Here is a 24,599-nt window from a genome sequence, read left to right on the forward strand (position 1 = left end):
ATTGCATCTATTTGATTCTTCTCTCTTTTCTTCTTTATTAATCTGGCTCGTGGTCTATTTTGTTAATCTTTTCAAAAAATCAGCTCCTGGATTCATTGATTTTTTTTTTTTTTTTTTTTTGAAGAGTTTTTTGTGTCTGTATCTTCTTCAGTTCTGCTCTGATCTAATTTCTTGTCTTCTGCTAGCTTTTGAATTTGTTTGCTCTTGCTTCTCTAGTTCTTTTCATTGTGATGTTAGGGTGTCAATTTTGGATCTTTCCTGCTTTCTCTTGTAGGCATTTAGTGCTATAAATTTCCCTCTACATACTGCTTTAAATGCGTTCCAGAGATTCTGATACGTTGTGTCTTTGTTCTCATTGGTTTCAAAGAACAACTTCATTTCTGCCTTAATTTCGTTATTTACCTAGTAGTCATTCAGGAGCAGGTTGTTCAGTTTCCATGTAGTTGTGCAGTTTTGAGTGAGTTTCTCATTCCTGAGTTCTAATTTGATTGCACTGTGGTCTGAGAGATTTTGATACCTTGCTCTGGGCCATTGTCACTTTGCTACAGATTCTCACCTTGTTCTGTCCACCTAATGGTTTTAAGATTGAACTGTTAGAAAGGGAAAGATAAAGGAAAGGGAGAATAAAAACACAGGAGAGGGGAAAGAGAATAGGAAGCTTATTTTTTATTTATGATTGATATATCTTTTATATCCTTTTGATTTCAACCTATGACTTTACAGTAAAGTGCATCACTTGTCAGTATCATATAGTTGAATGTTATTCATTTTTAATCTTGTCTGTTAATCTTTGTCTTTAACTGGGATATTTGTTTCATTGACATTTAATATAATTATTGAGCTAGTTGATGTTGCTATTTGCTTTCTTTGTCCTTTTTTATTTTAGATTAATTGTTTTTATTGTATGTTATTTCCTCTGTTGGCTTGTTTTACTTTTTTTTCTGTCTTTTAGTGGTTATTCTAGAGATTATAATATACTTCCTTGACTTTACAGTTTACCTTAAATTAGTACTTTTTCCACTTTATGACCAACGAAATATCTTATGATAGTTGAACTCTATTTACCCACTCCTGCTATATGTGCTTTTGTTGTCATATATTTCTGTTCTACATGTTATAAATCCCATAAGACATTATTGTTGCTTTGAACAAACAACATTCTTTTCCATATATATATATGAAATATAAAACAACATAAAATATGTATATATACACAAGGGTGTATGCATATGTACATATATATATTTACACAAACACACACACACACCCTTTAAGTGTTGTACATTCTTTCTAGCACTTCTATACTATATTGATTCATTTTCCTTCAGCCTAAAAAATTTCCTTTGGTATTTCCTGAGGTCTTCCAGGGATATCTTAGTTATTATTTGTTTAATTTAAAAAAATGTATTGCAGTTGATTATAGAATTATAAGTTTTTATTTCAGCATTTTAAAGAGCTACTGTCTTTGTTGAAAGATCAAGTGTCATTCTTATTTTTGCAGCTTTGACTTTCAGCATTTTGGCTGTGATACCCCAAGAGTTGGTTTTTCTTTGTATTCCTTTGTGTTCCCTGAGCTGTAACTTAGTAGATTAAGTCTTTTGCCTGTTTTGGAAAATTCTTACCCATTAACTCATAAATATTGTTTCTGTACTCTTCTCCCTTCTCCTAGGAGTAAAATACACATATATTGGATTATATGACTGTGCCCCCATGAGTTTCTTATGCTGTCATCTGTTTATTCTTTTTCTGTTTGGTAGTTTTCTGTGGACTTTCTGTATTTACGAATTAGTTTTTCCATAGTGTCTATTTGCTTCTGCTACCATTGAATCAGATTTCAGATAATGTATTTTTTAATTCTGAAATATTGATTTCTTTTTTTAATAGATTGTAATTTTCTGTTGAGATTTTTCCATGTTTTGTCTACTTTCTTTTATCTTTTGCTCTCAATATATTAATAGTCACTTTGAAGTCCTTTTGTGCTAACTAGTAGCTAAATCCCCTGTAAATCAATTTTTCTTCTGTCAATTTTTGGTCATTTTGTTCCTGCTTCATATGTTACATAATGTTTTGTGTGTTGATTATTGTAAATAAGAGAATAATAGAGATTAAGGATATTTGCACCTAGAGGGACTAGACAAGAGCAAGCCAAGCCCAAAACTAACAGAAGAAAATAAATAACCACAATTAGAGCTAACCTAAATGAAATTAAGTTGCAAAAATCCATACAAAACAAGAGCAAGCCAATCCCAAAACTAACAGAAGAAAATAAATAACCACAATTAGAGCTAACCTAAATGAAATTAAGTTGCAAAAATCCATACAAAATGCCAACTAAACCAAAAGTTGGTTCTTCCAAAGAGTAAACAAGATTGACAGACCACTAACTAAATTGTTTAAGAAAAAAGGAAGGCATGGCCGGGTGTGGTGGCTCAAGCCTGTAATCCCAGCACTTTGGTAGGCCGAGGCGGGTGGATCACGAGGTCAAGAGATCGAGACCATCCTGGTCAATATGGTGAAACCCCGTCTCTACTAATACAAAAAATTAGCTGGGCATGGTGGCGTGTGCCTGTAATCCCAGCTACTCAGGAAGCTGAGGCAGGAGAATTGCCTGAACCCAGGAGGCGGAGGTTGCGGTGAGCCGAGATCGCGCCATTGCACTCCAGCCTGGGTAACGAGCGAAACTCCGTCTCAAAAAAAAAAAAAGAAGGCAAAATAAGTACAATCAGAAATGATGAAGGTGACATTATCACTGATTCCACAGAAATACACAAACACATGAAAAAGCTCAGAGACTATTATGAACACTTATTCGCATACAAACTAGAAAACCTAGAAGAAATGGATAAATTCCTGGAAATAATACAACCTCCCAAGATTGAGCCAGGAAGAAAAGGAAATCATGAACAGACCAGTAACGGGTTCTGAAATTGAGTCAGTAATAAAAAACCTTCTGCACAGCAAAAGAAACCATCAGCAGAGTACATGAACAGTCTACAGAATGGGACAAAATATTTGCAAACTGTGCATCCAGCAGAGGTCTAATATCCAGAATCTGTAAGGAACTTAAGCAGTTCAACAAGCAAAAAACACACAACGCTATTTTAAAAAATGGGCAAAAGACATGAACAGACATTTCTCAAAAGAAAATGTATATGCAGCCAACAAGTATATGAAAAAATGTTCCACGTCACAAATCATTCAAAAAGTGCAAATCAAAACCACAATAAGTTACCATCTCACTTTTGTCGGAATAAGTATTAATAAAAAGTTAAAAAATGAAACAAAAGATGTTGGTGAGGTTGTAGAGGAAAGGGAAGGCTTGTACCCTGTTGGTGGGAACATAAATTAGTTCAGCCACTGGGGAAAACTGGAGATTCTTTAAAGAGCTTAAAACAGACCTACTATTCAACTCAGCAGTCCCATTACTGGGTATATACCCAAAACAAAAGAAATCATTCTGAAAAAAATACATATAATCAGTGTTCATCATAGCACTGTTCATAATAGCAAAGAAAATTTGCTTTAAGCCTGACAGGTCTTTGGTTTTTCAATAATCCAAAACTGGAAGAACTCAGTTCAGGCTTTCAGATATTTGAATTCAACTCTTTCTACTCTCTGCCCTCACAGCTTTTGAATATGGTAAATATAAGGGGAACACCAGTCATGTATTTGTTGCAGTTACACTTTCTCAAGGGAAATTCATTTTATTAGTACTCTTGCAAATAATTTTACTGTTTTTCTGACTCAGCCCCTTTTTTGGGGTTGGCTCTTCTGACTTTTGACTGAGAGTCTGGTGAGTCTTTTAATTCCTTACCTTTGAAAGTTCTCTCCCTCAAGCATTTGTTATTAAGCCTCCTGCCTTAAGCAGGTACAACATCTGGCAAATGTTTTAAGGAGGAGAGCTGATGTGTGTTTGTCCCAGGCCTCTCCATCTGGTGTGACTTGGCCACTTATAGTGTGAATGAGATTTCAGTGTGTTACTCTGGCTCAGCCCCCAGCCTCCCATACCACCTCAACAATCAGGAAATGTCTTGTGGGGGAAATCAGATGGGTATTCTACTAGATTGCATCATGTCACACCATTGTGACAGCCTACATGTTCATCAAAAGCTCAGTGATTTCTCTGTCACTAGATTATGTCTACCTACACCAAGCCTTTGCCTAGAATCACCAAATACCTCTGTCTAGCGTATTAGTTAGAAATATTTCCTCATTGCTTCTGTAGCTCTAAGACTTTTTAAAGAATGTGATTTTTATAATTTATTCATTTCGTTTGTTAAAGTAGGAGTGATGGTATATGGCTACCTACTACATCGTAACTACCCTACTACATCCTACTTGGAAACGGAAGACCCATTTGGATCACTCTTCTCTCTATACTATATTAATGGTATTCCCTGTAGAGTTCTTGCATCTTTTATTATACTTTATGAGGTATTTGATATTTTTGGTACTATTTTTGTGACATATATTTTATATTTTAATTTTATAATTTCTATGATACAGAAAAATCGAAAGGACTTTAAAAAATTTCATCTTGCATCTGGCAACTTTTCTAAAAATTTAATTATATTCTTATAAGTTATATGTAGATTCTTTTGGATTTTTCAATGTACACAGTTATATCAAATATGAAAAGTATTTTTTCCTTTGTTATCCATACCTTTTCTTTTTTCCTGCCTTACTGCTAATACCATTTAATACCCTTACTAAAATACTGAATAGCAGTGGTAAGAGTTGGCATCCTTCTATTATTCCTAATGTCACAGGCAATATGTTCTCAATGTTTTACTATTAAATACGATGATTGCTTTAAGGTTTTTTGTGGTTTCTCTTTGCTGTGAATTTTTATCATGCATAATTACTGAGTTTTATTAAATGCTGTCTCTGCCTATACTGATGTGGTCATGTGTGTTTCTCCTTTATTCTGCTGAGGTGGTGAATCACATTGATTGATTTTTTAAAAAATGTTTACTCACCTTGCATTCCTGGGGTAAGCTATCATGGTAGAGATTCAACTACACACAAACGTGTGTGTGTGTAAAATGAGAGCAAGCACACAGCATACACACACATGCACTACATTTTGTTGTCTAACATTATGTTTAGGATTTTTGCATTTATGTTCATAAGGGAGATTGACCTATTTTTTTTTCTTTTTCCTGTTTAGGATTTTTGCATTTATGTTCATAAGGGAGATTGACCTATTTTTTTTCTTTTTCCATAATTGTCTTTTTCAATTAGTGAATGGTAGGTATATGGTAAAGACTCTAAAGTTCTACTTTTGTGATATATTCTAGGTATTACTCTACTACAATACGTTATTCTCTTTTCTTGAAACTTTATTTTCAAGTGATTTTTTTTGAAAGTTTTATTTGTTCTCTTTTTTAAGAGATGAGGTCTTGCCCTGTCACCCAGACTCTGGAGTGCAGTGGTGCAGTTACTCACTGCTGCCTCGGAGTCTTGGGCTCAAGCAATCCCCCTGCGTCACCCTCCTGAGTCATTGGGACTATAGGTGTGTGCCACTGTGCCTGGCTAACTTTTTTATGTTTTATAGAGACAGGGTCTTACTGCATTGCCCAGGGTTTTCTCTAACTCCTGGACTCAAGTGATCCCCTGTCTCAGCCTCCCAAAGTACTGGGATCACAGGTATGAGCCACTGTGCCTGGCCTTATTTTCAAGTAATTTTAGAGTTACAGAAAAGATACATATAATAGAGTTCCTAATACTTCTCTCCTAGCTTCTCCTGTTGTTAGCATCATTTTTTAAATTTTATTTTTTGTTTTATTTTTAATTTTTATTTTTTTGAAAACGGAGTTTCGCTCTTATCTCCCAGATTGGAGTTAAATGGCGTGATCCCAGCTGACTGCAGCCCCGCCTCCTGGGTTTAGGTGATTCTCCTGCTTCAGTCTCCTGATTACAGGTGTGCGCCACCACACCCGGCTAATTTTTGTATTATTAGTAGAGACGGCTTTCACCATATTGGCCAGGCTGGTCTCGAATTCCTGACCTCAGGTGATCCACTCGCCTTGGCCTCCCAAAGTACTAGGATTATAGGCATGAGCCACCACACCAGGCCTATTTTTTATTTTAGAACTTTTATATTAGGTTCAGGGGTACATGTTCAGGTTTGTTCTGTAGGTAAACTCATGTCATGCCGGGTTGTTTTACAGATATGTCATCACCCAGGTACTAAGCCTGGTACCCAGTAGTTATTTTTTTTCTGCTCCTCTCCCTCCTCCCTCCATGCTCAGGTAGGCCCCAGTGTCCGTTGTTCCCCTTTTTGTGTCCATGAGTTCTCATCATTTAGCTCCCACTTATAAATATGAAGATGCAGTATTTGGTTTTCTGTTCCTGCATTAGTTTGGTAAGGACAATGACTTCAAACTCTGTCTATGTTCTGTAAAAGACATGATCTTACTCTTTCTTATGGCTGCATAATATTCTGTGGTATAAATGTACCACATTTTCTTTATTCAGTCTGTCATTTATGGGCATTTAGGTTGATTCACGTCTTTGTTCTTGTGAATAGTTCTGTAGTGAACATTTGTGTGCATGTATCTTTATGGTAGAATGATTTATGTTTCTTTGGGTACGTACGCAGCAATGGATTGCTGAATCAAATGCTAGTTCTGTGTTTTTGCTCTGAGGAATTGCCACACTGGTTTCTACAATGGTCAAACTAATTTACACTCACAGACAGTGTATAAGCGTTCCCTTTTCTCTGCAACCTTGATAGCATCTGTTATTTTTTGACTTTTTAATAATAGCCATTCTGATTGATGTGAAATGGTATCTCATTGTGGTTTTAATTTGCATTTATCTAATCAGTGATGTTAAGTTTTTTCCATAGGCTTGGTAGCCACATATGTATCTTCTTTGGAAGGGCATCTGTTCATTTCCTTTGCCCACTAAGTTCCTTAGAAATGCTGGATACTAGACCTTTGTCAGATGCATAGCTTGCAAATATTTTCTCCTATTCTGTATTTGTGTGTTTACTCTGTTGATAATTTTTCTTTTGCTATGCAGAAGCTCTTATGTTTAGTTAGGTCCCATTTTCAGTTTTTGCTTTTATTGCAATTGCTTTTGGTGTCTTCATCATGAAATCTTGGCTGGTTCCTGTTTCTGGAATGGTATTGCCTAGGTTGCATATGTGGTATCCACATCATCACTGGTGATGCTAACTGATCACTTGGATAAGGCAGTGCTTGCTAGATGTCTCCACCATGAAAATAAGTACATTTGTCCCTTCTTATAGTCTGTTTTTTGAAATCCAGACACTCAGTTCAGCACATACACAAAGGAGGAGAGGAAGATTAGGCTTAACCTCCTTTGGTGGGAGGTATCTACATCTGTTATTTGGACTTCTTCTTAAAGCAAAATTTGTTTCTTCTTTCCAATTATTTATGTATTCAATTATTTACTTGCTCCATTCTTTTAATATTAATTCTCTATGATCTCAAGATACAACTACAACCTTGAAAACTCCTGGTTCTCCCAGAACTTCTTGACGGAACGTTCTGTTTCTTGTTTATCTTTGTATACTGTGTGCATGTAGTACAGTCCCTAATTTATAGTGGACATCCAGTAATTTGAAAAAATATATTTTTAATTCAGCTGAAAAATAGCATTTACATTCTAAATTAAAAGTAAGTTTTCAGATAAAAGTAAACACACGTGGTAACACTGTATGAAACCAAATAAAGGGTATTGCAGAAATTTTACCGTAACAACATTTGTCATTGATGTGTCCACAAAATACTCCTATAGCTACTAAAATATTCCTTGAAACCACTTTTGGAAAGAGATTTCAGTTTCTAATCGGCCAAGAATATAACCTGCTATATTCTTTGTTTTTTTTGGTCAGATTACCAGAGAAGAAAAAGACTCCACTTTCTGCTTTCTCTGAAAAATTGTCATCTGATGCAGTCACTCAGATAACAACAGAAAGTCCAGAAAAGACCCTATTTTCATCTGAGATTCTTATTAATCCCGAAGATTGTGGACATGAAATTACAGAGCCCAGTAACCAGAAACTACGCAAAGCTTCTGTCAAGTTTGCTTCATCATCTTCAGTCCAACAGGTTACTTTTTCTTGTGGAACAGATGGTAAGAGAATATGATTACATTTTAGGTTGTTAGACCACTCTTTTGTGTAATTATCTTAGAAGTGATTGTGTCTTTCTAGTCAGAAAACCTAATTTTAATTTAAGAATTAGGGGCTCTATGATTATATCTGTCTTTTATTTACATAGCTGTCAACAGAATATGATTTATTATATTTTTATCTTAATTTCTAGCAGAGTTAACCTATAGAACTTATGCTGTTTGTGGTTAAAACTTACTTTTGCCTCGTCATATTTGCAGTAAAAATACAAGTAGTTCATAACAGCTTGAAAGTAATTGAGGTCTGCTTTTAAGTGGGCAGATAAATTATCTTGTATTATAGTAATGTTATATACTATGTATATAGAGAGAGTATGTATATACTATAACAAATAGATGCATAAACATATGTTAGTGCAAACACGATAGCAGTTTTTCTCTTGCTTATAAAGCAATCAGCAGAGACCCAGGTTGACTGCTTGCTCTGTTGTCTTTAAAATACATAACCCAAAGTTATATTGGATTTACCTTCATGGTCAACTGGAAGAAACAAAAAGCATGGAGGAGCACACATAGGAGGTGTTTACAGGCCAGGTCTGGTAGTAACCCAAATCACTTTCCACTGGCCAGGAATGTAGTTTAGCTGTGTTTTCCAAAATTCAAAAGAAATGGATTTTGGTGAACAGCTAGCAGTCTCTACCGTAATGTCAACATTTAGAGTGTTTTATGTGCTATAGTTTCAGTGATATTTTGATAGTACTTTTATATACAACGTTTAGAATTACAGCAAATTGTAAATTATTTTCTTTTTTGGGTAAGTAGCAGGAAAATTAACAAGTTAGTTTCCATTCTTCCCCAAATGAAGATGGAAACTTTACTAATTTTTAAAATATTTACTGTTTTAGACAAATCTGGGCTAAGTACATTTTAAGTTTCTCTACTTACACAAAAAACTTGCCTATCTACACATATAGATGAAATATACCTAAACATAAAGAAAATTCTTTGAGTCAGCATTGAAATTGCATTGAAGTAAGTACATTTATATATTAAGATGGTTATCATTCTTGAACATTTTTCTTATGAAACTAAAGCATACCAAAATATATATATATATATATATATATATATATATATAAAGTTTAATAAATTATCACAACACCTTTATGTGTTGGTTACCTATTGCCACAGTGATACAGTATAACAGCCTGTAAAATCTCCATAGTTTATAACAGTAAACATTTGTTTTTCTTACTTACAGGCTTATGTGTCAATTGGACTTTGGCTGGGCTGGCTGTAAGCTACAGAAATGGTTTGGGTCTGTTTCAGATACTTCTTTCTGAGACTCAGGCTAATGGGTCAATAGCTATCCTAGGGTGTGGTATGCTAATGGTGGTGGCAGAAACACAAGCGAAGAAACAGCTATAAAAGCATATTTTAAACCTCTACTGTCATCAAATGGATCAAGGTATAGAGACAGTGATTTATGGTTCATATAAATTTTTTATCAAAGAATATTTGCTTTACTAATACAGTATTATTTTCAATACTGTGGATGAAAAGTAAAAATTTATGAGGTGTTTTTTTTTGGGCACAAAACATTATTTTAAGGTACAAAGAATAGTATGTTAAATACATGACTGCTTACCCATTACTTTAAATTAATAAGTCCCTCTACCTCTCTCCAGCCCTTTTTTCCTTTCCTGGAAGCAGCCATTATTTGCTGTGTATTTACTTCTTCCCCTACACAGGCAGTCCAAAGTAACTTTAAGACTACTGCATCCAAACAAAGTTTCTGAGAACTTCAAAAACTTCTTATTTGTCTCAGATCCATATCCATGTGATAGCTGTTTCTGCTATGAGTCCATTATAATTTTGTCCAATCATTGCTGTTAATTTTCTCCAACCTGTGAACTGCATGGCAAATTCAGCCATTGCCATCAAATTTTATATACACTGATGGAGAAAGAAAATTAATAAATCAGTATTCTAACGATAACTGCAGCAATGACCAAATAGAAGTGGAGGCTACAGCTTTTTTTTCCTTTCTTTCTTTCTTTTGTTTTTTTGTTTGTTTTTTGCCTGACAGAGTGGTACAAATATTCCTAAGTTGTCTCAGACTTTACCACACTTGTATATATAGGGTTGAGGTCATTTTTTATTAATTTCTAGCACTGGACTTTCTTAGAGGTCACTTTGCCATGCCCAATGATAGAAATTAATACCTCTATATGATAATTATGCTTCTTTTTAAAAGTAACCTGATGTTTAAATCTTTAATCCATCAGGGGTTAAGTTTTGTAAGGAATGGGTCCAGTTTCAGCTTTCTGCACATGGTTAGAAAAAAACATAGGCAACACCATTCAGGACATAGGAATAGGCAAAGACTTCGTGACTGAAACACCAAAAGCAATGGCAACAAAAGCCAAAATAGACAAATGGGATCTAATTAAACTTAAGAGCTTCTGCCCATCAAGAGGAACAATCATTAGAATGAACCAGCAACCAACAGAATGGGAAAAAATTTTTGCAAGCTACCCATCTGACAAAGGGCTAATATCCAGAATCTACAAAGAACTAAAACAGATTTACAAGAAAAAAACAAGCCCATTCAAAAGTGGGCAAAAGACATGAACAGACACTTTATAAAAGAAGACATACATGAGGCCAACAATGAAAAAATGTTCATCATCACTGGTCATTAGAGAAATGCAAATCAGAACCACATTGAGATACCATCTCATGCCAGTTAGAATGGCGATTATTAAAATATCTGGAGACAACATGCTGGAGAGGATATGGAGAAATAGGAACGTTTTTATACTGTTACTTGACCTTGTTACTGGTCTCTTTAGATTTTGGATTTCTTCCTGGTTGATATGTTCCACGTTTCTAAGAATTTGTCCATTTTTTTCTAGCTTTTTCAATTCATTGGTACAAAGTTGTTCACAGTAGTGTCTCATCATTCTTTAAATTTCTGTGGTATAGGTTGTAATTTAGCTCTCTTTTTTTTTTTTAATCTCTGAGTTTGTTTACATGAGTCTTCCCTCTGTTTTTCTTAGTCTGGCTAAAGGTTTGTTGATTTTGTTTATCTTTTCAACAAACAAACTTTTGTTTCATCTTTTGTCTTGTTTTTCTCATTTCAATTTCATTTATTTCTGCTCTGATCTTTATGTTTTTTCTTTTACTAATTATGGATTTTGTTTTCTAGTTTATTAACATACATTATTAGGTTGTTTATTTGAAGTTTTTCTATTTTTTTTTTTTTATCATGTAGATGCTTATACCTAAAAACTTTCTTCTTAGTATTGCTTTTGCTGTATCCCATAGGTTTTGGTATGTTCTGTTTCCATTATCATTTGTTTCAATTTATAAATTTATTTCTTGATTTCTTTATTCACCCACTGGTCATATTGTTTCATTTCCATTCATTTTATAGTTTTCCAAAGTTCCTCTTGTTATTGATTTCTAGTTTTATTCCATTGTGATCAGAGAAATGACTTGATATAATTGCATTGATTTTTGAATTTTAAGACTTGTTTTGTGGCCTAAAATACGGCCTATCCTTGAGAATGATCCATGTGCTGAGAAGAATGTGTATTCTGCAGCCATTGGATGAAATGTTCTGTAAATATCTGTTAGGTCCATTTGATGTATCTTTCTTGATTTTCTGTCTAGATGATCTGTCCAATGCTGAAGGTGGGGTATTGAAGATTACAGCTATTATTGTATTTGGTTCTCTCCCTCTCTTTAGCTCTAAAAATACTTGCTTTATATATCTGGGTACTCCAGTGTTGGGTGCATATATGTTTACAATTGTTATATCCTCTTGCTGAATTGATCACTTTATCATTATATAATGTTTTTATAATTTTTTTTTTTTGGGACAGGATCTTGCTCTGTTGCCCAGGCTGGAGTGCAGTGGCATGGTCTTGGCTCACTACAACCTCTGCCTCCCAGGTTCAAGTGATTCTCCTACCTCAGCCTCCTGAGTAGCCAGATTACAGGCACCCGCCAAGAAACGCCTGGCTAATTTTTGTATTTTTACTGGAGATGGGGTTTCACCATGTTGGCCAGGCTGGTCTCAAACTTCTGACCTCATGATCCACCCACCTCGGCCTCCCAAAGTGCTGGATTATAGGCATTAGCCACCACGCCCGGCCATAATTTTTGTCTTAATGTCTATTTTGTCTGATATTAGTATAGCTATTCTTCCTGTCTTTTGGTTTCTATTTGTGTGGGATATCTTTTTCCATCCCTTTATTTTTAGTCTATTTGTGGTCTTTTAGGTTAATTGTGTTTCTCGTAGGGAATAGATTGTTGGGTCTTGTTTTTTTATGCATTCATTCAACCACTGTATGTCTTTTGAAAGGAGGAATCTACTGCTTTTGAGAGGAGTCTAGTGCTTTTTATTTTTTATTTTAGATTTGCCCTTTTGAGGCTATTTTCCAGATCCTGTAGGCATGCTTTATTCTTTTTTATTCCCTTTTTTCTTTTGTCTCCTCCGACTGTATTTTTAAATAGCCTGTCTTCAAGCTCATTGATGGTTTTCTTGTGTTTAATCAATTTTGCTGTTAAGAGTCTGATGCATTCTTCAGTCTGTTAAGTGTATTTTTCTATTCCAATTTTTCTGCTTGATTCTTTTTAGTTATTTCAGTCTTTTTGTTAAATTTATCTTACAGGATTCTGAGTTCTTCCTCTGTTATCTTGAATTCCTTTGAGTTTTCTCAAAAGAGATTTTTTTTTTAACAGAGTCTCACTCTGTCGCCAAGGCTGGAGTACAGTGGCACAATCTCGGCTCACTGCAGCCTCCACTCCCTGGGTTCAAGCAATTCTCCTGCCTCAGCCTTTTGAGTATCTGGGACTACAGGCATCTGCCACCATGCCCAGCTAATTTTTATATTTTTATTAGAGATGAGGTTTCACCATGTTGGCCAGGCTGGTCTTGAACGCCTGACCTCAAGTAATCCACCCGCCTTGGCCTCCCAAAGTGCTGGCATTACAGGCATGAGCCACTGCCCCCAGCCGAAAGAGATGTTTTGATTTATTTGTCTGAAAGATTCCATATCTCTGTTTCTCCAGGATTGGTTTCTAGTGTCATGTTTGGTGAGGTCATGTTTTCATTGATGGTCTTAAAGCTTGTGGATGTTTGTTGGTGTCTGAGCATTGAAGAATTAGGTACTTATTGTAGTCTTCACACTCTGACTTTGTTTATACCCATCCTTCTTGGGAATGCTTTCCAGAAATTCAAAGGAAGTTGGGTGTTGTGGTCTGAGTTTTTTATCACTGTAGCTATATCTCCATTAGGGGACACCTCAAACCTAGTAACACTGTGGCTCTTGCACACTCATAGAGGTACCACTTTGGAGGTTGTATTTGTCCATTTTCAAACTACTGTAAGTATGCTACCTGAGACTGGGTAATTTATAAAGAAAGGGGGTTTAATTGACTCAGGTCTGCATGGCTGGGTAGGCCTGAGGAAACTTAAAGTCATGGCAGAAGGTGAAGGGAAAGCAAGACACATCTTACATGGTGGCAGGAGAGAGAGGGGGCTCAGGGAAAAATGCCACGTTAAAACCATCAAGATCTCATGAGAATTCTCTCAGTATTACAAGAACAGCATGAGAGAAACTGCCCTCCATGCTCTGGTCACTTCCCACCAGTTCCCTCCCTCAACATGTGGGGATTATAATTTGAGATGAGAGTTGGGTGGGGACACAGAGCCAAACCATATTATTCCTCTCCTGTCCCCTCCCAAATCTCATGTCCTTTTCACGTTTGAAAACCAATCGTGCCTTCCCAACAGTCCCCCAGAGTCCTAACTCATTCTAGCGTTAACCCAAAAGTTCAAGTTCAAAATCTTATCTGAGACAGGGCAGGTAGGTCCCTTCTGCCTATGAACGTGTAAAATAAGAAAACAAGTTAGTTACTTCCAAGGTACAGTGGAGGTAAAAGCACTGGGCAAATGTTCCCATTCCAAATGAGATAAGTTGGCTAAAACAAAGGGGTTATAGGCCCCATTCCAGTTGGAAACCTGGCTGAGCAGTCATTAAATCTTTAAATCTCAAAGCTCCAGAATTTCCTTTGACTCCATGTTATACATCCAGGGCACGCTGATGCAAGGGATGGGCTCCCACAGCCTTGGGCAGCTCCACCCCTGTGGCTTTGCAGGATACAGTCCCCACAGCTACTGTCATGAGCTGGTGTTGAGTGCCTGTGGCTTTTCCAGGTGCACAGTGCAAGCTTTTGGTGGATCTACCATTCTGGGGTCTTTAGGATGATGGCCCTCTTCTCACAACTCCACTAGGCAGTGCCCAAGTAGGGACTGTTAATGGGGGCTCCAACCCCATATTACCACTCTGCATTGCCCTAGTAGAGGTTCTCCATAAGGGCTCTGCCCCTGCAGCAGACTTCTGCCTGGACATCCAGGCATTCATGTATCCTCTGAAATCTAGGTGGATGCTCCCAAAGCTCAACTCTTGTCTTCTTCACACCTGTAGGCCCAACACCACGTGGAAGCTGCCCATGCTTGGTGCTTGCATCCTCTGAAGCAATGTCCTGAGCTGTACCTTGTTCCCTTTTAGCCACAGTTGGAACTGGAGCAGCTGGGACACAGGGCCCCAAGTCCCAAGGCTGCACAGAGAAGCTAGGTCATGGACCTGGCCCACAAAACCATATTTCCCTCCTAGTCCTTCCGGCCTGTGATGGAAGGGACTCCAGTTAAGATCTCTGGACTGCCCTGGAGACACTTTCCCCATTATCTTGGCTGTTAACATTTGGCTCCTCATTACTTACGCAAACTTCCGCAGCCAGCTTGAATACCTTGAATGAGTTTTTCTTTTCTACCACATAGTCAGGCTGCAAATTTTCCAAACCTTCATGTTCTGCTTCCCTTTTAAACCTACGTTCCAATTTCAGACTCTCTCTTTGTGAATATACATGACTGAATGCTTTCACAATAAGCCAGGTCACCTTTTGAATGCTTTGCTGTTCAGAAATTTCTCCCGCCAGATGCCCTGAATCATCTCTTTCAAGTTCAGTGTTCCATAGATCTCTAGGGCGGGGGCAAAATGCTGCCAGTCTCTTTACTAATGCATAGCAAGAGTGACCTTTACTCCAGTTCCCAACAAGTTTCTCATCTCCATCTGAGACCACCTTAACCTGGACTTCATTGTCCATATTACTGTCAGCATTTTGGTCAGAGCCCATTCTGTTCCCAACAAGTTTCTCATCTCCATCTGAGACCACCTTAACCTGGACTTCATTGTCCATATTACTGTCAGCATTTTGGTCAGAGCCCATTCTGTAAGCCTTTTGGATGTTCCAGACCTTCCCACATCTTCCTGTCTTCCTCTAAGCCCTCCAAACTGTTCCAACCTCTGCCTGTTACCCAGTTACCGAGTTGTTTCAGCTTTTTCAGATTATAGTAGTACCCCACTTCTGGTACCAATTCTTTGTATTAGTTCCTTTTCACATTGCTTTAGAGATACTTCCTGAGACTGGCTAATTTACAAATAAAAGAGGTTTAATTGACTCACAGTTCCACATGGCTGAGAAGGTCTCAGGAAACTTACAGTCATGGCAGAAAGTGAAGGGGAAACAAGACATGTCTTACATGGCAGCAGGAGAGAGAGAGCACAGGGGAAACTGCCACTTTTAAACCATCAAGATCTCATGAGAACTCCCTCACTATCATGAGAACAATGTGGGAGAACCACCCCTATAATGTAGTCACCTCCTACCAGGTCTCTGCCTTGACATGTGGAGATTACAATTTGAGATGAGATTTGAGTGGGGACTCGGAGACAAACCATATCAGAAGTCTTTGATAAGGTCCAGAAGAATTCTCTGGGTTACTAGGTAGAGACTCGTGTTCCCTTCCTTTACTTTCTCCCAAAGAAATGGAGTCTCTCTCTGTGCTGAGCTGTTTGGAGCTGGGGGAGGGGTGACACAAGCACCCCTGTGGCTGTGGCCACCACCAGTGGGATTGTTCTAGGTCAGACCTGAAGCCAGCACACAACTGGGTCTCACCTGAGGTCTACAGTAACCACTTCCTGGATACTGCTTATGTTTGCTCAAGACCCTGGGGCTCTACAATCAAAAGATGGCAAAACCAGGCAGTCTTGTGTGCTTCCCTTCAGGGTGGCGATTTCCTCTGGCCCTAGGCAGGTACAGAATTGCTGTCTGGGAACCATGACCTGAAACCTTAGTGCTTTATTCTGCTGTGGCTGAACTGGCATCCATGCCACAAGACAAAGTTCTTCCCGTTCTTTCCTCTTTTTTCCATAAACAGAGAAGTCACTCCCCATGGCCACCACTGCCCCAGGCTTGTGGTGAGTACTGCTTGCCTACCACTGATATTCATTCAAGGCCCAAGGGCTCTTTTGTCAGTTTGGGATGAATGTTGCTAGGCCTGGGACTCTCCCTTCAGGGCAGTGGTCTCCCCTGTGGCCCAAGGCAGGTCCAGAAATGCCATTCACAAGCCAAGACCTGGAATTAGGAACTCCTGGAGCCTACTTGGTACTCTACCCCTCTGTGGCTGAGCTGGCACCTAACTGCAGAACAAAGTCCTAGTTCATCTTCCATCTCCCTTTCTCAGGCAAAGGGATCCTCTCTCTCCTTATAGCCACCATGTTTGGGAATGTGCACGCCTGAAGCCAGCACATCTCTAGAGTCACCCAGGTGAGAACTGCCTGCCTACCACTGCTGACTATTCAGGACCCAAGTGCTCTTCAGTCAGCAGATGATGAATCCCACTCAGACTGGGTCCTTCCTTGCAAGGCAGCGGGTTCCTTTCTGGCCCAGGGTGTGTCTAGAAATGGTGTCCAGAAGCCAAGTCATGGAATAGGGGCCTCAGGACTCTGCCTGGCATCTCTGTCGTATCTTGGCTGAGCTGGTATCCAGGTTGCAAGACAAAGGCCTGTTTAATTTTCCATCTTCCTAAATTGAAAGGAAGGAATCTCTCCTGAAGCTGCAAGCTGTGCTGCCTGGGTTTGGGTGTGGAGTGGTGCAAGTGCTCCCTTAGCCATTTTGGCTGGTGTCTTACTAGGTTGCATGCCCCCCAAGTCCCCTGGCTCTGATTCTAGTACATCACCAAGACTTTCCTGGGAATTGCATTTCTTATTACTTTAGGCTATGGTATAAGCTATTTTATCACAGAAACCCTAAATTACAGGTAAGTAGTCTAGAGCAGATAACTGAGCTGCATATGTGCTCTGGCATCCTTCCATCTCTGGAAGTGTGACTTCCATTTCTGGGTCTAGAGTAACTAACTGCTACAGCTATCATGATTTGCAGTACCTAGGAAGTGGGGGGCTTTAATGGGATACCTTTATCTGAATGCCTGGAAGTTGCACACATTCTCTCGCTCATCCTACAGGAGGAACAAAGTTATTCACACGTACATACATGGCTGGGTGGGAGATTGGATAACATAGTATATAGATGTAAGGAGGGAGGGAAGTTGGACACGAGGGGACATTAGACAGTTTCTACCAATCATGAATGAAAAACTAATATATGAAAAAAAATTAAACCTCCATAAGGGCATATTTTAAAAGTGAGATTCCATTTACCCTTATTAGCAGTTAATCATTTCTTAATGACCATACATATACATATGAGGAAGAGTAAATAGTCACAGACAGTAAGCAATTTAGCCGTCAGTACTTTTTTTTAAAACTTCATAAATGGTGTAATTTTTCACTTTGAAAAAGAGAATTTATTTCAGGTGGATCATGGGGGAGAATAAGTATAAGCCGGAAAGTCTTCATTCTCAGAATTCTTTATAATTGGACATTTTAACTCAACCTAAATTTTCAACATTAGAGTAAGAGTTGACTATCTTTAACCTGTGGTATAACCATAGAAGTGTGAAGAATAGGAAGTAAAATGAATATTATAAAGTAGAAAAGCTGAATTTCAAATTATGCATACTGTATGCAGACAGCTTTGTAAACACATAAAAAAACAGGAAAAGATGGGTAAGATATACATTAAAATGTTAATAATAATTATCCTTGAGTGGTAGGACCTTGTAGTTTTTACTTTTATGTATTTTCTTAATATTGAAAATTAATAGTCTTGCAGTAGAAACTGTTTTGAAGCTCTGTCACATAGATGAGAATTAGACTTAAGGTCTATGACTCTGGAAGCAGAGTAAGACCAGTATAAACGGTTAATTATGACCAGTGGGTTCAATGTAAGATAAGATGTTTTTTGGTTAGAGTCATCTGTATATGGAATGGAATGTTAAAAAGTCATCTCAATGAAACCTATCCCTACCATTCTATTTAAACTCTCTTTTCTCCACATCGTAAACCCCAATTTCTCCTGTATGCCTGATTACCCTCAGCATTTCTGTATTTTCCCTGTATCACTTATAATTTATTAAAATGCTAGATAATTTACTTATTTAGTATGTTAATTATTTACTCTCTATTTTCCTCCTCAGAATTCTCATTCTTCTTGAAGGCAGAGATACATTTCTGTCTGTTTACTCATACATTCCAAAAATCATGAACACTGCCTGGCACATAGAAGGCATTCCATATTTGTTCAATGAATTGATAAATGTCTGATTTTTACCTCCTTAGGTCAGCCTTTATTATTGCCATATAAGCCTTCTGGTAGCACGAAGATGTACTATGTTCCACAGTTAAGACAAATTCCTCCATCTTCGGATTCCAAATCAGATACCACCGTTGAAAGCTCCCATTCAGGTATTATGCAGAAATTATTCAAAATTTTATTATTCAAGATTTTATTTGTGTTTTGACTAGTTGATTCTGAAGTGACAAAAGGCAAGTGCTCTTTAATTTTTCAGTGAAATATGGAACTTTTCATACCTTGATCTCTGGTTCAGAGAGGTGAGTTATTTGATCAGATATATTATATACACATAAGCATTTATAAATATTCGATGAAGGAAATTGTATGGATCATTATTTGGGTTAGTGGGCTCCATCTAGGGCAAAGTTTCTAAGCTTTCTTGGTTTACCGCACCCTTAGTATTTCATTGATTTATTTTCTCAGCTTTATGTATAATAAACAATTAGTTTCTTCAAATAGCAACTAAAGAATTAGGACATAAATACTAATTGTTTTGATCTAATGACTTAACAAAATTGTTATTTCTTTTTGGTTTTGGTGTTTGAAAGAAAATTTTGTTCATAAATAACCACGGTTACTTACTAATGACATATGTGTAGCTGTTAGACACTGTGCAACTTCCCAAACTGTGAGATGAGACTGGACACTCTTATTTTCTGCTTTTTATTACAGCAGCTGCCAAAAATCCAGCTTTTGCAAAGGCACAACATTGAAAGGAACATAGCACTATCTGATGACACTTTGACCTTGAGCTAGTAGTTTATCACTATCCTTTACCTAGAATTTAAAAATATCTTGTGGCATCCCTGTGAATCCACTATGGAGGAGCTGCAGAGTTAGGAAATGAATAGTACCCCATGGAGGGACTAGATAAGTATTTCCTGTGGGGATTTTAAGTTAAGGGTGCAGAGTTGGTCTTGTGTTGGGTTTTGATTGGTGGGACAGTGTTTTGAGTTGTCCACAGGGGATGACTTGGTTTACTTTAGACAAATTGTTTTTTCCATGATTGTCCATAAATATCACTATATGTATAGAAATTACAAAGAAAGGAGAAGTTGTTCCTGGTCTTAGGTAGACATTTTAGTTACTTTTATATGAAAGAGAACCAAAGTAGCTTCTGATGGTAACTGCATTAAAGCCTCTGATACAGCCTTGCTTAATTTCCTATAATGATGGCATTGAAAAAAGAACCACAAAAATACTCACCAAAAGTTAAGATTAAGTTTATTGCATAAGTGAAGAAATGTTTACTCCTTACAAGTCTATGGTTTTAAGAACACTCTTATTGGCTACCGGAAAGAAAACAAGCTCACTTATTGATTATAGGTAGAAAAATCTTATATCCCACTTACTCATAGTTCAAAAGACAGAATGTCTGTGAACAGTAGAAACCTGGTCAGATGTGCCAATACTTTCTGAGGCCTCCATTGTCCTACCATCCATATATGTCACTAGCACTTCCATCTGGTTGGAGAGATTAACTTAGAGAAAGATTGAACAGTGTGGGTAATGAGAGAAGAAAATGACTCAGGAGGGGCACACTGTATCCTGAGAAATATAGTGTCTGTAATAAAGTACCGTATGCATCAGTATGACAAGAAGAGATCTAGTTGCCATACACACTTGAGATTGTTTTTTCATGTTCACCATCTATTCTGAGAGTGAGGAAGTTGGGAATAGAAAACAATCCTTTCTCAGACCCATAGACCTATACTAGATGAAAGCCTAGGAATTGTTCTAATTCCTAGCCATTATCTATGAATATGTTGTATATCTATAGCTGTGAGAGGAGCCAATTAGCGTTTGGAGCCAAGAGCAAGACATACATCATTGTTAGCAAATATTTGGGCGAAATAATTGTTCTTCAGTGAGAATAAGTAAATAATAGAAATCATAAGATCCAAATAACAACAACGACAAAAAACCAAGGCAACAGCATCCAAAGAAAGAGATAAATGTTTGGAAATTAACCAGTCTTTTTTTTTTTTTTTTTTTTAATTGCATTTTAGGTTTTGGGGTACATGTGAAAAACGTGCAAGGTTGTTGCATAGGTGCATACGTGGCAGTGTGATTTGCTGCCTCCCTCCCCTTCACCTATATCTGGCATTTCTCCCCATGCTATCCCTCCCCAACTCCCCACCCCCTCGCTGTCCCCCCAACTCCCCCCCAACAGACCCCCGTGTATAGTGCTCCCCTCCCTGTGTCCATGTGTTCTCCTTGTTCAACACCCGCCTATGAGTGAGAACATGTGGTGTTTGATTTTGTGTTTTTGTGTCAGTTTGCTGAGAATGATGGTTTCCAGGTTCATCCATGTCCCTACAAAGGACGCGAACTCCTCGTTTTTAATGGCTGCATAATATTCCATGGTGTATATGTGCCACATTTTTCCTGTCCAGTCTATCATCAATGGGCATTTGGGTTGGTTCCAGGTCTTTGCTATTGTAAACTGTGCTGCAATGAACATTAGTGTGCATGTGTCCTTATAGTAGAACGATTTATAATCCTTTGGATATATGCCCAGTAATGGGATTGCTGGGTCAAATGGAATTTCTATTTCTAGGTCCTTGAGGAATCGCCACACTGTTTTCCACAGTAGTTGAACTAATTTACACTCCCACCAACAGTGTAAAAGTGTTCCTATTTCTCCACATCCTCTCCAGCATCTGTTGTCTCCAGATTTTTTAATGATCGCCATTCTAACTGGCGTGAGATGGTATCTCAATGTAGTTTTGATTTGCATTTCTCTAATGACCAGTGATGATGAGCATTTTTTCATATGTTTGTTGGCCTCATGTATGTCTTCTTTTGTAAAGTATCTGTTCATATCCTTTGCCCATTTTTGAATGGGCTTGTTTGTTTTTTTCTTGTAAATCTTTTTTAGCTCGTTGTAAATTCTGGATATCAGCCTTTGTCAGACGGGTAGGCTGCAAAATTTTTTCCCATTCTGTTGGTTGTCGATTCACTCTATTGACTGTTCCTTTCGCCGTGCAGAAGCTGTGGAGTTTGATTAGGTCCCATTTGTCTATTTTGGCTTTTGTTGCCAATGCTTTTGGTGTTTTGGTCATAAAGTCCTTGCCTACGCCTATGTCCTGAATGGGTTTGCCTAGGTTTCCATCTAGTGTTTTTATGGTGTTAGGTCTTATGGTTAAGGTTTTAATCCATCTAGAGTCTATTTTAGTGTAAGGTGTCAGGAAGGGGTCGAGTTTCTGCTTCCTGCATATGGCAAGCCAGTTTTCCCAACACCACTTATTGAACAGGGACTCCTTTCCCCATTGCTTGTTTTTATCAGGTTTGTCAAAGATCGGGTGGTTGTAGATATGTTGTGTCGCCTCTGACGCCTCTGTTCTGTTCCATTGGTCTATATCTCTGTTTTGGTACCAGTACCATGCTGTTTTGATTACTGTAGCCTTGTAGTAGAGTTTGATGTCCGGTAGTGTGATGCCTCCTGCTTTGTTCTTTTTGCTTAGAATTGACTTGGCTCTGCGGGCTCTCTTTTGGTTCCATATGAAGTTTAAGGTGGTTTTTTCCAGTTCTGTGAAGAAGGTCATTGGTAGCTTGATGGGGATAGCGTTGAATCTATAAATTACTTTGGGCAGTATGGCCATTTTCACGATATTAATTCTTCCTAACCATGAACATGGAATGTTTCTCCATCTGTTTGTGTCCTCTCTTATTTCGTTGAGCAGTGGTTTGTAGTTCTCCTTGAAGAGGTCCTTTATGGTTCCTTGTTGGTTGTATTCCTAGGTATTTTATTCTCTCTGTAGCAATTGTGAATGGCAGTTCGTTCTTGATTTGGCTCTCTTTAAGTCTGTTATTGGTGTATAGGAATGCTTGTGATTTTTGCACATTGATTTTGTATCCTGAGACTTTAAAAATATGGAACGCTTCACGAATTTGCGTGTCATCCTTGCGCAGGGGCCATGCTAATCTTCTCTGTATCGTTCCAATTTTAGTATATGTGCTGCCGAAGCGAGCACATTAACCAGTCTTAATAGCAAGCCAGGGAGTATTTATTCAAGAAAAATGGCTGAATCCCACTAAGAACAGTAAGCGTTTTCATTTTAACTTGCCCTAATCGTCCCATTCCCAGTACCTCCGCTCAGTGATAGCCTTAAGAAATACAGCTTTCTTTCCCAAGACCAAAGGAAGCAAAATGGAGCTGGATCTGTCTTTAAACTTCCTTCCCAAAGAATTGTCAGTATTTGACCTATCTCATGGTTCCATGGAAGATTTCACTGAAAAGGCTTGTCTTTACTTGACCTGACTGGGAGCCATCCAGTTCTAAAGGCCTCTGGTGAAGGAGAGGGAAAGAAGTTTATCAAAAACATTTTTACAGGCAAGTATTTTAATGTTAAAATGGCTGAAGTGAGGACTAACAGTTGAGGTAGACAGTAAACTAACTGAAAAGCTTAAAAGGAAAACTTAAGGATAAGAGGTTGATGGGTGCTTTGAAAGGCTCTGACATATTCCTAAGACTCTGGGAGATCCCATACAGTCATAGGCCTGTGTATTCTCGGGAAAGACCCCAGGGGCCAAGTGTTATCTCTGGTTGATGTTGAGGCTCTATATAAGAAGAAAAGGGAAGGCTAAGGTAGAGTTGACAGCTGCCTAGGTCAGTGCTGAAGGTACATCCCAATATGTGCATGGAGCCATTTGATGAAGGCTGGGAGATTTATTGGTTCTAGGCATTTAAGGAAATCTCTGTTCAGGCATTAGCTGACCACTAAGCTAATTGAGTAGTAACTGCAATGGCCACACGTAACAAAGAATATAGACTTTACAGAATTAGTTTAGAAAAGTTATTAAACAAACAACATAAAGCAACAACAAACCCAGGGATGGAAGTAGAATCTGATTTCCAGAGTTGCTACGTTGTATTATTTAAATGTCCAGGCCAGGTGCGATGACTCACTCCTATAATACCAGAACTCTGGGAGGCCGAGATGGGAGGATTGCCTGAGCCCAGGAGTTTGAGATCAACCTGGGCAATAGCAAGACCCTGTCTCTGCAAAAAATTAAAAGTCAGCCTGGCATGATGGTCTACGTCTGTAGTCCCAGCTACTTGGAAGGCTGAGGCATGAGTATCACTTGAACCTCGAAGTTTATAGCTGCAGTGAGCTCTGATTGTACCCCTGCTCTCCAGTCTGGACAACAGAGTGAGACCATGTCTCAAAGAACAAAAACAAAAAAACATAGTTAACAAAACAAAAAAATATATGTTAGACTTTATCAGAATTCAAAACTTCTGTACACAAAATACAGTCAGCAGAATGAAAAGGTGAATCACAGGAGAAAATACTTGCAAATCATTTATCTGATGAGGGATTAATATCTAGAATATGTAAAGAACTCTTAGAACAATAACCCAAATAATCTAATCCATAAATGGGCACAGAATCTGATGGACATTTCTCTAAGGAAGACGTGCAAATAGCCAATAGGCACATGAAAATCTTCTCTACATCATTAATCATGTTGAAATACCACCCCAAAACCACAGTAAGATACCACTTCACATCCATTAGAATTACTTATTTTAAAAAACAAACAGAATGGAACATTATCAGTGTTGTCAGGGACGTGGAGAATTTGGAACCCTTGCTTTTGCTGGCGGGAATGTAAAATGGTATAGCCAATATGAAAAACATTGTGGCTGTTCCTCAAAAAAATAAATATAGAATTAGTATGATCCAGTAATTCCACTTTTAAATATATACCCCAACTAAGTGAAAGTAGGATCTTGAAGAGCTGTTCATACACCCGATAACAGCATTATTCACAATGACCAAGAGGTGGAAACAACCCAAATGTCTGTTGATCTATGAATGGATAAACAAAATGTGATGTATATGTGCAATGGAGTATTATTCAGCCTTAAAGAG

General features: G+C 37.9%; 1 protein-coding gene and 1 non-coding gene across 31 annotated transcripts in view; one reads left to right on the forward strand and one right to left on the reverse strand.

Moving 5' to 3' along the window:
• Window positions 1-24,599, forward strand: part of LOC105708774 (centrosome-associated protein ALMS1-like) — a 261,189-nt gene that overhangs the window by 145,500 nt on the left and 91,090 nt on the right. For all 30 annotated transcript variants that reach the window (XR_010340699.1, XR_010340700.1, XR_010340697.1 and 27 more), the window contains 2 exons: window positions 7,868-8,109; window positions 18,702-18,827. Coding sequence is in view for 24 of the 30 variants with exons in the window: in XM_064371249.1 (XP_064227319.1) it covers window positions 7,868-8,109; window positions 18,702-18,827 (368 nt within the window). In the remaining 6 variants the exon portion in view is untranslated. The remainder of the gene's footprint in view (window positions 1-7,867; window positions 8,110-18,701; window positions 18,828-24,599) is intronic.
• Window positions 22,588-22,694, reverse strand: LOC135272711 (U6 spliceosomal RNA). The gene has a single exon (XR_010340704.1). It is a non-coding gene; the product is annotated as a U6 spliceosomal RNA (small nuclear RNA).

Source organism: Aotus nancymaae, unplaced genomic scaffold (genome assembly GCF_030222135.1).
Source record: "Aotus nancymaae isolate 86718 unplaced genomic scaffold, 86718_ANA_hifiasm-v0.15.2.pri h1tg000125l, whole genome shotgun sequence".
Lineage (NCBI taxonomy): Eukaryota > Metazoa > Chordata > Mammalia > Primates > Aotidae > Aotus > Aotus nancymaae.